This window comes from Argiope bruennichi, chromosome 11, assembly GCF_947563725.1.
Source record: "Argiope bruennichi chromosome 11, qqArgBrue1.1, whole genome shotgun sequence".
Taxonomy (NCBI): Eukaryota; Metazoa; Arthropoda; class Arachnida; order Araneae; family Araneidae; genus Argiope; species Argiope bruennichi.
Window position 1 is genome coordinate 2,110,897 of NC_079161.1, and position 16,124 is coordinate 2,127,020.

Sequence of the window (16,124 nt, forward strand, 5' to 3'; positions counted from 1 at the left end):
ACTAAAACACATCCACTAGCTGTAGATATCCTACATCTTTGGAGAAATTTGCAAACTCGGAATTACCAAATTTTATTTTGTTGGTTGCCAGGCCACGCTGGCATTTTTGGCAATGAATCTGCCGATGCTGCAGCAAAGGCAGCATACACTTCTCTACAACGAGCTATTCCGTACACAGATTTAAAAAAATATATTTCTCAACGTATTTTTTATTTATGGAAAGAATCATGGGATTTGCAGATTTCTAATAAGCTGCATTCTATTCAGCCTGGCATCACTTTGTGGCCGGTAGTTCCAGTGCGCGAGTTGGACGTCAAATTGACTCGACTTCGCATTGGCCATACTTGCCTCACACATAAACATCTTCTATTTGGTGAGCGATGCCCAGTCTGTAATGCGTGTCATGTTAATTTAACTGTCATTCATATTTTATCAGAATGTCCAATTTTTAATTCTCATCGATTACATTTATTCGGTACATCATCTTCAAATATTCGTGACTTGGTGGGAGAACATCCCCATCCAAATATTTTTACTTTCTTGAAAGAAATTGGTTTTTTCCATTTTATTTAACTAGAAAATTTTATCTCCACATTTCTTGGTTTTGCAAATTTTACTTTAACTTTTTAGAACTTCACTGAATATTTTTTTTATCTTCAACCATATGTTTGGCGCAGCTTAGCCAGATTTAGCTCTTGTGCCACAAAATCCAAAATAACTAACTAACTCTGCTCCGTTTTCCTCTGCTTTTTTTTTTTTTTTTGTAGTTGACAAGAGATCCAAAATTAATCCCTGAAACAGAATGGTTTCAACATTTTGTTCGATTTCATCACGGAATTATCTTATGATATCGTTTCGGAGTTATCTTATCTGTTGGAGAAATAAACTCCTTGGTATTTATTTTCCACTAGATGACCCATCTTTCTAGTTGGCACTGATTCTCTGGCAATCTCAGGCTGCGATATTTTAATGCAACGAATTGGTTGTGTGATCTGCGAAGAGAAGCTACCTTCTGGAGGCTATGGGGATGAGTATACAAAATGAAATACCTGGTAAAAATGAAAGCAAAAAGCTTCTTATTTGTTTAATATAATAACCAGAATTAGATTATCGAAGAAAATTAAAACAAAAACTAAACAGTTCAACATAATTTCAATTAATAGAATCTCCAGTTATCTAAGTCGGTTGTGGAAAAACAAACAAATAAAAGGAAAATGTAAAAATTGAGAAAATAAGGGTCAAAGCCACTGGGAGAGGCGATCAGTGGTCTCGACATGTTCTTTTTCTATTAAAGGAAACTGCTTGAATAAAAAAAAAAAATGTAGTTTATATTTGATTTGCACTTCCCTGTTAGACGATAGTTACATTTGTCATATGCCTATGATATCATATCGATTCACTCCTTCATCTACTTCAAAGGGGTGAATGTATAAACTATTAAACTTTAAAGAAATGGTGAACAGTATTTAATAAAGGATAGCATATAATATAAAGGCTGACATAATTGGTGTTTGCTTATATAGTTTTCCTGATGCACATCGAATCAAATTTTTTTCTTTTAATTTCAAAATATTTTGTTTACTACAGGCATATTATGTCATAACATAACAAAGATGGCATATGTATTTGCTTCTATCACGTGATAATGACGTCACATGAATCGACTTCACTAAGCAGGGAGAAAATATTCTTGTAAAGCTAGAAAATCGATAGCGCTTCACAGCAGAGGAATATTTCGACGTCATACCACGTGACTTTTATTGATCGTTGCGAAAAGGGGGCTCTGTAATTGATCACGCAAAAATTTCGTTCTTATAACAACACTTATTTTAATGATAAATATTTCGATAGTAAGTCATTTGGATGAGCAAATCCGGGGGATTTGCTGATCATCATTGTTTGCAGGAAGTAAATAAAAGAACATTCCGAAACCATCTTTCAGAAAACGAATCACATAATCGAATAAGGTACGTATCATTCTTACATTTCTGAAGACTTTTCTACATTTTTGTCATCGAGAACTGCAATGGAAATATATAATAACTTGAAATGAATAATATATAATAACGAAACTCATTGGAATGAAACATGTTGTTAAGGAGAAATAATGTTTAAAACGTGCTCGACTGGAAGTACTGAAAGATGTCAAACAAAAATTTCATTGCGATCATTTGTCTATTAAAAATAGTCGAAAACCTATTATTAACTGATCAGGACTATCCGTTATAATTTTTCCAACTAATTTATTTTCGAATATTCTGAACAGATGAAATTTCATATGTTCAGAAATATCTAAGCTTTTCAAATTTTTTAAAAAAGCGTCTTTTTCTGAAGAATATTATGTTTTATAATAATTGACGTACATAAATTTACTTCGATTCTTTATTGAAATTGTCATACATTTTTATATTAAATCAATTAGAATGGTTATATCGTTCAATAAAGAATCTTAATACGATGATTATGTAGAATCTACATCTTTCTTTCTTTCTTCATCATCTACATGTTTCAAAACACTCGAGAAAATTCAAAAGCTGGAGTAATCTTCGAAGAACCGCCTTTCAACGACTAAGCTCGTTCTTAATCAAGATTATGTTAATCTAAATAAGTGCATTCAATATTTTCGCAGAACAGAGTAGCAGGGTGCGTAGAAATCAATGCAGCTGCTAGGAATTATATGATTTTCTTTTTCTTTTTTTAGATTTTCAGATGAAATGAATTTTTGAAATTTATAGTATTTTATTGGTTTATATTATTAATTTGAGTATTATATTGGATAAATGAACTTCTCACTTTTACTTTATTTTCAAATATTTCATAAAAGATGAAAGAAGAAAATATATTATTTTAATTTCAAGAATTATGACTTAATTTTTTTGTTTTTGTCACGTTTTATTTGAACGTTTAGCTATAATCAACATGAGTGTTCTTCTCCCGAATTTGTCGTATACTTTCACAATATTGGGTGCTTCATCATAGAATCGTGATTGGAATAGAATATGAATTTCAGAGCAGTGCCTCTTCTCTTCGACCTTCATCACATCTCATTTGCACTTTCGTCCAAAACCTGACACAAATCCACATTTCAACACAAAAATCGTAAAATAAAACTCACGTATTCAATCTGTTGCACGCTTGAGTTATTGCTTCCAAAAGTAACTGGATAAGCAAATGAACAGACATTCCACATAGAATGAGTTGAAATCAAAATTCTGATATAAATCTACAATTCTGAAAAGTAAGCCAAATGCCATATTCAATTCATGTAATTTATGCATTTCTACATTGTTTTGTTCAATACACACAAATGGACAGACAGATTTTGTTCAAAACATAGAAATCTATAATTTTGGTGTACAGAGTACATACCCAGTGTTGAATTATCTTGCTCACACACACACACACACACACACACACACACACACACACACACACACACACACACACACACACACACACACACACACACACACACACACACACACACACACACACACATGTATGTTTTATGAAATGCAGAGAGATCTGAGATTTGTGGAGATTCATCTAAGTCACGAATTTATTGACGATTATAATATTTCATTTTTTATGCTTCGCATGAGAGAAATGATACAACATATTTCACTTATAGGGAAATACAGGCAGGTTTGCAACACATTTCTTGATTTTTCGCATTCAAGTTTTTGCAAATTCATTAACATACCAAAATTTTGTTTTAAAATAGACATGCCATTCAAATCTGATACCCCAAAACTTTAGCGATAGGCCAGAAAGCAAATTCTTCTCTTACGGGCGTGATTTCTGTAACAGAACATAGGATCGTAAGCTCGAAGGATGACCGTTGCAATGGATCACCTGTCAGTGAATTAGTAGAAGCAAAGATTTCTTCAGGTATGCAACTCGTATTTAATGTTTAGTTGGGGAACAAAACTGAATGAATAACATTTCACGGATGTGCATCGGCAAATTAAACGTATCAAAGCTTCGCCGTTATATTAGTGATGCACGCATGAGTTTGGTGTTATATAAACTCTTCTGTAATGCTGTCATTCTTGCAACCCTATTATTGTACCAATGTGAATTTGCTGTTAAATATGCAAAGTTCCTACTTCAGCGGTTGCTAAATAACTCATTTCTGAACGATTAGAAATTGGCATATACTTTCAAATAAAAAGATGTTTTAAATGAGGTAAAGAATTATGTTTGAATTAAAAAAATGAAAGGCTGAAAATATTTTATTCTTTCTCTTAGTGATGCACGCATGAGTGAGATTTTTTTATTTATTTAAAATATTAATATTCATTATATTAGTTTCAAAATATTAGTACGCCAAGGATGTTTTACTAAACAGAGCTGAGGAACTTTATAAAAAGTGAAATTTCAGCAGCACATTTATCGACTCAAATTATTTAAAACATTTTTTAATACATTATTTAGATATTTTTTCTAGTTGGATGCACACGCCTGTCTCTCAGAGTTTAGAAATAAATTAATGGACCGCAATATCCCGACGCCTCATCCCTGCATTCTTCTTTTCGAATTCACCGACACGGGCCCGCTGTCGCGTTTGCGACCTCGTGCTCCACTGTAAAAAGGGCTTTTGTCATATCCTTAAAGTTTATAAACACTCTTTTGGGACACTCTGTTCATAACAGAATGTCGAGTTTGTGAATTCGAAAATTAATCTCGAAGCTTTTACTGATAGGAATTTCAAGGATGATTTATTGAAGAAAGTTATTAAAACTCTTTTATATTCCACGAGCAGTTCTCTATCTATTGTTATGGTTACTTCCTATTCTTATCCAAAACATGTAAGACTAAGTATATATATATATATATATATATATATATATATATATATATATATATATATATATATATATATATATATATATATATATATATATATGTTTAGAATGAGATTTTCTTTTACTTATGATGAATGTGACCGCAGTATTCATCATCATTAAAACCGAACTCATTTTTTCTCATCTCTCCTATATATGCTAGAAGAAAACTGACAATTATTTTTAAAAATGCTTACAAACCAAAAATATATTATTACTTTTGCGCCGAGACGTGTGTGTTAAAGTGAATTATTAAGAATATATGAAGATAGTATAAAAATAGGTATGAGTATGTCATATATATTATCTGAATTGTCCGAAACAAAAATAAATTCTTTCTCCATTGTAATTATCATAGTTTTTGAAATATGTCCACTATCATTTCTGACGATTGCATAAATTTTACGGAATAGAGCAATTCAACGAACATATATATATATTTGTTTTTATATTTTGAAAGAGGCATTAATCAAGGAGAGGAAAAAAAAGAGAAACATTTGGCGAATTTCGGAAAAAATTGCGCAGTTGAGAAATAATAACAATAAATTGATCGTATTCTTAAAAAAAATAAAAAAATTAAAAAAAAAAAAAAAAAGATTCGGTAAAATCATGAAAATTGGTTATATAACATTATTATTAGAGCATTATGCTACAGATTGTGCTTACAATTGATCTTCGAAATTTTATCTTAATTTATCTCTACTTATAATAAATATGAATGTGTGTGTGTTGGCGCTCTATAGTTACACTGTTTGTTTACACCAATCAAACTTGGCATATATATATAACATATATGCCGAGTGCGGCATAAATTCGGGCAAACTTCAAAAAATCATTAAAAAAAATTAATGCTCGAAAAATATTGCTGTTTGCGGGAATATGTTCAGAGAACCTTTGGATTTTGTCATTTCCATTAAAAAATTTATTTAAAAAATGACCGACAGATGGCGCTCACATGTCATACGAGACTGTTTATGCAAATCAGTATAGCTATAAAACACAAGGCTGGAAATGGATCTGTCATTCGACGCCAGTAGCATTAAATATCGCTACCGGATCGAGAATTAGTGGTGAAACTGTTCTATAAGAACGGTGAATCCGCGACTAAAGCATTGCGAAATTTACGGGCGGTGAAAGGAATTAAGGCGAAGAAAAACCCAATTTCATTGAATGCGATATTGAATTTAATTCGCTGTTTTTGAAAGGGAGATTAGAAGATCGTTTGCTAACGGAGGAAACGGGAAGATTAGATGATCGTCCGCGAAGTGGCAGACCATCCGTCAGCGCTGACCGCGTCCCTGTTGTGCAAAGGGTCATGAGAAATGTGGCAGCCGAGACTTCAACGGGGAGTTCCAGTGCACGTGAAGCAAGTAAAATAACAGGAATGCTGGAAAGGTCAATCCGATGCATTCTGCACGAAATCTTGAAACTGCATCCGTACAAGATAGAGGAATTTCACCAGTTGTTGCCAGCAGATTGGGAGAAAACACAAGCTTTTGCAACATGGGTGCTCGCACAAATGGAACGTGACCCACAATGATTACTGAACATCATGTGGATAGATGAAGCCCACTTTTCATTGCATGGTGACGTCAATACTCAAAGCGGCCGTATCTGGGCAGCATCAAACCCTCGTGCGTACATGACCAAACCACTATATTCTCCAAATATGACTGTTTGGTGCGGTTTCACTGGGTCCTTCATTCTAGGCCCTTATTTTTTTGAAGAGCGTTATCCTGTATCTAGTTGGAAAACCTGTTCCGTCACTACAGAACGCTATCTTAGGCTTTTGCGAGACCACGTTATGCCTGCTTTGCAGCAAAGACGTGCGCTATCTTCCGTCACCTTCATGCAGGATGGTGCCCCGCCCCACGTTGCTAGTTCCGTTAAGACGTTCCTCCTAGACACATTCACTGAGGACAGAGTGACAAGCAGAGGATGTAAGAATGAGTGGACCTCACGACCACCAGATCTTTCTCCAGCGGACTTTTGGTTGTGGGAATACCTGAAGTCTCGTGTCTAGCGGGGCTCTCCTGCCACTTTGATAGAACTGAAAGATGCCATTCAATTGGCCGTTAGTGGCATCGATGCCGACATGTTACACGCAGCTGTAATAGGCGTAGTGACGCGCCTCACTTGCTAAAAACCTTGTGACGGTGGTCATGTTGAGCATCTTTTGCTTTAAAATAAAATGTACTATAATGTTACTGTGCTCTGTTTTCCTGATTTGCATAAACCGTCTCGGTATGATCGTGTGAGCGCCATCAATCGGTCATTTTTAAATACATTCTTTTAACGGAAATAACGAAATCCAAAGGTTCTCTGAACATATTCCCGCAAACAGCAATTCTTTTCGAGCATTACTTTTTTATTATGATTTTTTGAAGTTTGCACGAATTTATGTCGCATACCCGGTATATATATATATATATATATATATATATATATATATATATATATATATATATATATACTGTGAAATAGAAATTATGCTACTTTGTGTAATTTTAATTTTAATTAATTTAAAAACCGCAATTTTTGTGTTTTTCCGCCATAACATCCAAAATGTTACAGCTGAAAATAATAATTTATCTTAAAATTCAAAAATTATCGTTTCAGTGATACCTATTATATTGCCGTACATTCTTGTACAAACTTTTTCGATTCTTAATCATTTAAAAATATTTTAAACACATTTACCACCAATATATTTAATTTTAATCTTTATTTTTACCTTTACTTTTCATAATAAAGATGAATGTATGATTGTGTTTGAATTTGTGTGTGTTTGTGCTCTCGGTCAGACCGTTTCACCTAGTGCTACCAAATTTGGCACAAACATAATTTGTAGGGTAGAAATGTGCACCTGGGGGACTTTTTGAAATTTTAATCAATTAAAAATTAAACGAAATTTTGCCATTCTTCTGAAAATATTGCAGAACAAAAAAAGATCTTTACGTTTTCTGAAAATCCTTCCTAATAATAATAATAAATTATTTTTTCAAAAATAACTATTATTTTACCAAATACTTTTTTCATTTAAAATAAAATATTTCAAATACACTTTCCACCAATATATTTCACATAAAATAATAATAAATTTAATTTTAACGATCAAGATATGCTTGTAGAGGAAAAAATTAGCTTTTATCAACGTATTGACGACACGTTGACAAAAGTTCGAATTAAAAGATTAAATTAACTTTACTACAAGCTAAACACAGAAAAGTGTAATTTTCAACATATATCTACAATAATAATGAAAAAAAAGAAAGAAAGATATGAAACATGATATTTCTTGGGAAATTAAATATTAGAAAACGAGTTTTGTGACTTCTAAAATATCTGTATTATTTATTCAAACATTCTGAGTCACTTTAGCAAGCATAGTTTATACAGGATATCGAATCTAATCTGGGCCCAACATCTACTTTCTACACAGTTTAGTAATAAGCGTATACATATAATAGGGAAAATGGTGCTAAATAAAGTAAAGAATTATAATTAATGTAGTTTGTCAATGAATGTTTTGAGGAATTGAAGAGTTTTATTTTTTATTTAGACACTCGGTCTTATAGTCATATTTAATAAAATAATCTTGAGACAATAATATTGAAATTAAAAAAGTTTTACTCGTTTGCGTCTAAGACTGAGGAAGTTATAAAAATTTTAATATATCTATTTTATTTGCGATTTTAGATCACTCCAGAGAGTGTCTCAAAAAAGACGTGTAAGTCAGCGCACAAAGTTCTCTCAAAGCTGATTGGTCTAAATGCGTTTGAAGCTGCATAATTCGGTCCCATTTGGTCACAGAAGATTGCAGCTTTTTTATTTCAAAGTTAGAATGTCAAGAATATTGTATTGAACATGATTCAAAAGATGAAACATTGAATAAAATTTAGATTAAATAAAATTATTGATTGAAACAAAATAAAATATTATTATTGTCGTCATCCATCGTATTATTGGCGTTTTTGATCCTTTTAAAAGCAAAGCTCAATTTTATGATAAATCATATAAACATTTATCAAATAATCCGTTAAGATTTTGCATAAATTATATAAAAAAAATTCTGCTATAAATATCAAACTTCAATGCTGAATGATTCTATTCTCTGTGCATATATTTAAAAAAATATGTTCGGCTTCAGCAAAAACGTTTTTGTATCAACAGAAGTTTAATTACTTCCATTTCAAATTAAAGTTTAAATTTTGGAGCAGTTGAGGGAAGATTAGGGGAATGCATCATATATAGTGATGCGTAAGATCTGAAATAGCATACATTTTATGGTATCAACTTAAAAATATTTTTCTGAGGAAGTCATTAAAATAAAGTGACATAAAATATTGAATTGAAAATTTTAGCGACAGTTAATTTCGGCTGTCTCTAAAATTCATAAAATAAAGAAAAACTACATAAAATTCACTGCAATCACTTTTAACCAATGAAAAGCCAGTTTTTTAAACTTTGAGATGGTAAAAAATTATTATTGTGCGGTAATATTTTCGGAAATAAACTGAGAAAAATTACCCAATTCTGCTAAATTTTTAATGAAATAAACTGAAATAACTCGGTTTAATGCGCACATTTCCATTCTGAAAAATATGTTTTATGCAAAATAATAAACTGCTCAGCACAGTAATCCATTCTTTGCCCGACATCTCACGAAGATTACAGAAACGATGCAAGTCTATAAATAGGGTCCTGTAATATGCATTAGCTTCCAGATTTTGATGAAGTATTTAATTAAATGAGAGACGAAATGATTTGAATCGTTATTAAAAAATATTTTGTTTCCCATGTTGCATAAGCAAGTTTTAAAAATTCTATGTGAATAAAAATATCGCATTATAATATAACAAATTTCATGCAAGACATTTACTCTCACGAATGTATTCGCTAGATCTCTTCACCAGACTTCCACATTAGGGCGTCAGTTATGATCTATGATAAAAGATAAATTTATCTTTGACAGAATGACAACAAATAAACGTTCCAGATTTTTATTCATCCTATACCAAGAATTTCATCCTTCCTAGAATAAATATTTCATAAAAGATTGTGGCATAATTTTGAAGATATGGGTCCTTTTGAATCTCTTGTATGTCATTTTGTAACCTGCATCCTTTCATCTTATTCGCATTAAAAGAACATTTTTTAATCATTTAAAAATCAAACATCGAAATTTGGATAATTCTCCCCGTTTCTAATCTTTTTGAATCCAAAAAATCTACTTTTTAAAATTATGTTTCTCAAGCGATCTTCGAATTCGATAATTCAAATCTATAGACATTAAATGTATATTATTTCTCACTGAATGTGAAAATTTTTGTCAAATTTTGAGTGTCATTAGAAAATCTGCACATTAAAAAAAAATTCAAAAACGCGGATCGATGAAATTAAGTTCAGAATTAAGTTCAGAATAAGATGAGATTAAGTTAAGTTATTCTCAGAATTGTAGATCAAAATCATATCCAAAGAATAGGTCGTCTACTGATAGGTCCATTAGCGAGTCTATGAACGCGATTATTTCACAACTTGTACCGGTGGAATATAATATGCAACCTTGTCACTTAACATTGCATTGGATGCGATTGGTAGATGGGAAGACACAAAAAATCCATACTCATTTTCTTCTGCTGCACTACGAAGCACAATGTGTGGCATATTGTATTAGTATACATGAAATTAAGGGGCAGAACACTCCCGTTGATTTATGAGCTTTTTTCCCCTTTATCTCGTAATTTTTACATCTATCAACTTAACATGAAAACATTTTTTACAGGCAAATTCTCTGCGGCCATTTATTCCCGTAGAAGAAAAGAATGGATTTTTTTTCTGCCGAATATTCGTCAGATGCTGATCTCTGAGAAACCAGAATGCAGCCACGCTACGCACACCCCACTACTCCAATGGCTGTGCCGAGCTTGAAACTGTACGATATCTGCATGAGGAGAGTATCGATGATTTTGAAGGGAAGGTTTCGGGATGAGGCTCCAAACCCTTTCGTCGTGCTTCCGTCTTGCATTGTACACGATTTAATCGCTTTTATTTTCGACCTTTATTCAACAGGGGGTTTCAGAGCTTACTACATCGAACCCTTGCTCCTGACCGGTCGAGTAAAGCATATCACTCTGCAGAATCTCAGACTGGAAGAGGAGCTGCTGCCTACCTTGAGGTCGTTCACTATTTGTAGGAGGCTCAAGTCACTCAACCTGATCAATGTCTGTGAATTCGACCTTGCCATCGTCAGCAGATTGCTGGAGGAGCTCCTGAAAGCGCTGAAGAACCTGGAGGAGTTGCACTGCTCTGTCTCTTTTAGCTTGGCAGCCATCAGGAAATGCAAAAAACTGAGGATAGCGAAGCTGCACTTTACTCCAGAGAGCTATCTCGATGACCTTCTAGAAGAAGTGGATGGTCAGACTCAAGCTCACGAAAACCTGTCTGTACTGACCTTGTGCGGACGGCGGGCGGAAGAATTTCTGCATTTCAAAGAGGTGGCAGAACTCCTGGTGAACTGTCCGAGGCTGCACTCTCTGGGATACCTCGACGTTTCCAAGGCTCTTAGATACCTGCACGGTTCGGATACAAGCAATATTCGCAAGTATGGTTTGGAGAGCTGCTGTTGGAGAGAGCATAAAGTCCTCGGTTGGAGTGAGTACGAAGATGATTTCCTTTTGTCCATTCGAACTGCGGCTTTAGCCTGCCCGATGCTCAAAGAACTCGTCGTAAAAATACCAAGGCGACACTACGAAGGGGCGATATCTGTTTTGCGCACGCTTCGTAATCTCACTTACCTGGAAATCGAATTCGACCGCGGAAAAAAGGATTTCCGCCCCGAAATCTTTTCTCTCCTGTCCGAAATCGGATCGAATCTGCAACACTTGGCTCTACATAGAGTTGACAATATTGAATTCGATGCCATTCTAAAGTTTTGCCCTGAACTGGTGTCTCTCAAAATCGATTGTAAGCACGTGGTTGGAGACTGGACGGAAACATCTGCAAATCCACGGCAACTTCAGCGACTTGCTTTTTTCAGTTCAGAGGGATATAGTGGCAGCAACAGTTTAAGACTCTTACTTTCCAAATGTTGCAACCTGCAGGAGCTTTTTCTGAAAAATTCCGAATTCTTAACCGACAGTTTTTTGTCGAGGCTTCTGAAAGATAACCCGATAGTACTGGCGCAACTGAAGATAGCCTGCATCTGCGATTGTTGTTTGACGAAAGATGGCTTGAAGAACTTCCTGAGCTACGCGAAGAAGCTGGAGAAAATTTCTCTGGAGTCAACCAAGATATCCGAGGAAGAAGCAGAAAATTTGATACGTGAAATGAACTCTGAGGTGACTATTATTCCAGACTACGACGAAGGTATATTCGAGGAGTTTTTTCATCGAAGAAGATATGTATGCGCTTAAAACTTGGTGCTTTTATACCTTTTGATGCTTGGCTAACTTTTGCATATCATATAAGTTTTATATTCAAATGAAGACCTTAGTCTATCATTTATACAACATTTTCATTGAAGGTGCAACTTTTTTTTTTTTTTGAATTTTGAATTGGAATGACAATGTAAATTTAATTCATCATTCTTTTCCAGAAGAAGATTAGGGTTAGTCCATGATGGTTTCTTATTTGTTGGTAAGAACAATGTTCACATTGATTTTGCTGGAAAGTCTGTCACATACAGATGAGTCGTTTTTATAAGGAACTTGTGTTAGAAAAGGCAGTATAAAATCTATAATGATGAATATTGTCTCATTTTAATAAGTAACTTTTATATTCAAAATTTTTATAGCTGCCACTCCTTAGAAGTTGAGAAATGTTCTTGTCAATAAGAAACATTGTATTATATATATATGTTACCGTTAAAGTATGAAATCCGTTATTTTATAGAATACCTAGTTATTCCATGAAATAACTGATCGTGCCCGTTAAAGTGTAAAACTCTCTTGTATTTCATGGTTTAACTAGTTATTTCATAGAATAACGATCTGTAGTCCGTTAAAGTGTAAAATAATCTATATCATATATCTCGCACGACAAAAACATATACCTTCCACCCCTATTTATGAACTACAGCTCAAAGTTTAGGTACTGGTCAGGGATTTAAAAAATGTTCGTGTAAAACCCAATGTGCCAATAAAAAATGTTTTTGTTTTAGAAATAATTTTCTTTGTAATTCCAAGTGTCATTTTAGTAATCCTTGTTGTAACAAATGATTTTATGGTACGTTTCCATAAATACCATTTATACGCTGCATAAATTAGATAAATTGCTTCTTTTTCATTTTAATTGTCTATCATTAGTTTAATTTCATTTTAGATAAATTGTTTATTTTACACTTTAACTGTCTCTCATTAGTTAATTTATAGAATACCTAGTTATTTCATAGAATAACTAGTTAAACTGTCAAATTAATAACATGTTACACACTTTAACGGACACGATCAGTTATTTCATGGAATAACTAGGTATTCTATGAAATAACTGCATTATATACTTTAACGGTAACATATATAAGTTTTGTTGATTTTTATTCGGCGAAAATATAGACACCTCTTGATAAAGTCAAAGGTTTGAAAGCTGATTTCACGGAGTATTTGTCGTATATATAGTCTTGGAATACGTAAAATCTTATGAGGGTTAAACGTTGGTGGGAAAGTTTGGGTTGTGAGAGAAGGAAGGGAGGACCAGCTCAAATTGGTAAGCTCCATCTCAAAATAATATTGTGTCGCTTCGAAAATGAAACGTTAATTTATCTACACTAATTTACTCAAGTTACTGTAATAATTCATTGTTTTTTCATTATCCTTACAGGTAACTTGCTAACCTTAAATTAGATGAATACGAATCTGCCTTCGCCTATCGGCTTGAAGATTTTTCGTTTTTTACAAACGGAACTACATTTTCAAGAGATCGTAGTGCATAATTTTCCAGATATCATTGTGCCTCTGGGACCGGGAAGTAAAAGTGCTGGCATCGAAGCCGGAGGGAGGCAAATTGGAAACCTGAATCCGTTGAAGAATCGACACGTAAGTGTGCCTTCTAGTAAAGGGAAATGATTGGTATCCATCGGAATTTGCCTTTCCGCTGAAGTTCTTGGACTATTGGATTAAGGTATCGTTCTTGTCATCTGACTACGGTTTACAATCATGAGGTCCAATCCAAAATAGCTCTCGTGCTACTTCGAAATAGGATAACATTGGGGCAACATGAGAATGATGTTTGAATTGGGATTGTGAGAATGTTGGAGCCATATTTGCTGCTGACACGACCAGGGGCCGATGAAATGCTGTAAGAGACTTCATGCAATGCAAGTTTCAATCTTTTGTCTCTTACCTCATTGCAGATGGGTCATATTAATCGATTTTAATTTAATACAGTATAGAACCAATTTCTAATGAGCTAAAATCGTTTATTGCAAGTGGCCTTTAAGAGGATTGGTTTCATTATCCCAACTAACAAAAAGTCATATACGTATTTGGACACTAAGAATAATTTAAAATACATTTCAAGACTATCTTATTACGTCTGAATGCTTTTAATTCAAAGTTTGCCTAAACTGCTGACTTGTGAGTGAATCAACCAATTGAAAAATAAAATAAACCCCTCTGGTCTTTCAGCAAATTTGAAAACGCGGAAATAATACTAACGATATGTTCTGAAATTTGAACAATAATGTATTTTGTTTTGAATAAGTTCGAGAACATGGCAACTGTTAATCTAATGAAAGCGCAAAATTAAATTATTGCAAAGAGCATTAAAAGTCTCTTCCCCTTGTTATGTTGCAAGATTTGATCTTCTGGCTCCGAATACGGCTCAACAAATGTTCAAAGAGGAAATTTTTTCAAATTTATGTCCTTGCAAATATTCGCCATGAAATGGTTTCATGCACATTTTTATTTTTATTTTATTTACGACATAATTATAACGACCCCTTCAGAGGTTTAAAATTACAACTTCATGTTCTTATGTAAAAAAGACTCGTCTGTGATAATATGTTCTGGTAAAGTCATTATTTTTTTATCGCCAAAAAATAATAATTGAATTTTTAATGTTAACTCGAATGTTTTTTTTCTTCTTTTTTTAAGTTAGACTACATTGTTTTAGTGATTACAATGAAATTTTTAACCAAAATCCTGGTACAACTGCAGTGTTTTTCAATGTGCTAGCGATTCAATCAAATGTTTATAGCTCTTGCGTGAAGTATTCCAACCCCGTCTTCAGGAATGCTTGATCAAAGATTATTTCTTGAAAATTTATGTATTAGATGAAACCTGCTTTGCTGTCTTTAACCACAGTAGGGAAGAGTCGACTAGATGGTAGGAGACGGGATATCAAATAGCCTAATAGTAGATGGTAGACGAAAATGTGACCAATGTTCTAAATGAGATACCGATTAAGGATCTCCAAATCCTCAATTCGAAAAGCTGAGCCTTCGGTAGTCTGAGAGGGAACCCGAGTAAAAAATGCTAAGTACTCTTGCTAATGTATATAAACTAGTATATCTAGCCGATAAAATAAGGGTCGTTTTCCTCTGTGTTGTAGCAGTGTGTCTATACCTTCAAAGGTTGGCACTGCAAACCTGCTATCGATACACATATTATTAGTTTTGTGATTACTGCTCAGAAACGATCTTGTCTATAACTTGTGAGGAATCGTGTTTCTTATGTGATCATCTGTAAATTAAAAGAGACCAAATTTTTTTCCATGATCATTTGTTTTAGTTTTTAATTTATATAGCATTCTGGACGTGGAACAGTGTCTTTAAAACATGTTAAATTTTTCTCTTTCACGCATCAGAATTATTTGCTGCAAAATTAATTGCATGGTTTTAGCAGTTTCTTACATATTAACGAACATTTTAAAAATTAAAATGCCTAATTAAAATAATATTAAGCCATTAACGTGAAAATATATCATATCCAATTTAGCAGTATTTTCTTAAAATTTGTCTTTAATTTTTTTTTTTCTTCTTCAAATATATTTTTTTCTTAGTCATATTTGAATTTTCCTTGATAATATTATTTAAAATAAAATTTTCTCTTAAGTGTTATGTGAAGAGAAAAAAGAAATATGAGTGAATATTTTTGCTCGATATTTGCTGTTCATGTTTTAATTTATTTTTCAAGAATGCACTTCAAGCATTCAAATTTATGCTGTTGATCCAAAATTGTGAAACTTGCACGCTTGAGTGTATTGTACCAGACATTTCTTGATGTTGAAAAAGATATCGTTAAATGTGAGTGGCTTTATAGATCTATAGTGTGATTGCAT

The 16,124-nt window shown here is 33.2% G+C and overlaps 1 protein-coding gene across 1 annotated transcript; it reads left to right on the forward strand.

The window, feature by feature from the left end:
• The first annotated feature begins 1,789 nt into the window (after positions 1-1,789).
• LOC129957663 (uncharacterized) lies at positions 1,790-13,104 on the forward strand. The gene is made up of 2 exons (XM_056070110.1): positions 1,790-1,967; positions 10,633-13,104. Exon 2 carries the CDS (start codon positions 10,727-10,729, stop codon positions 12,260-12,262), a length of 1,536 nt encoding a protein of 511 aa, XP_055926085.1. The 5' UTR covers positions 1,790-1,967; positions 10,633-10,726; the 3' UTR covers positions 12,263-13,104.
• Positions 13,105-16,124: the final 3,020 nt, after the last annotated feature.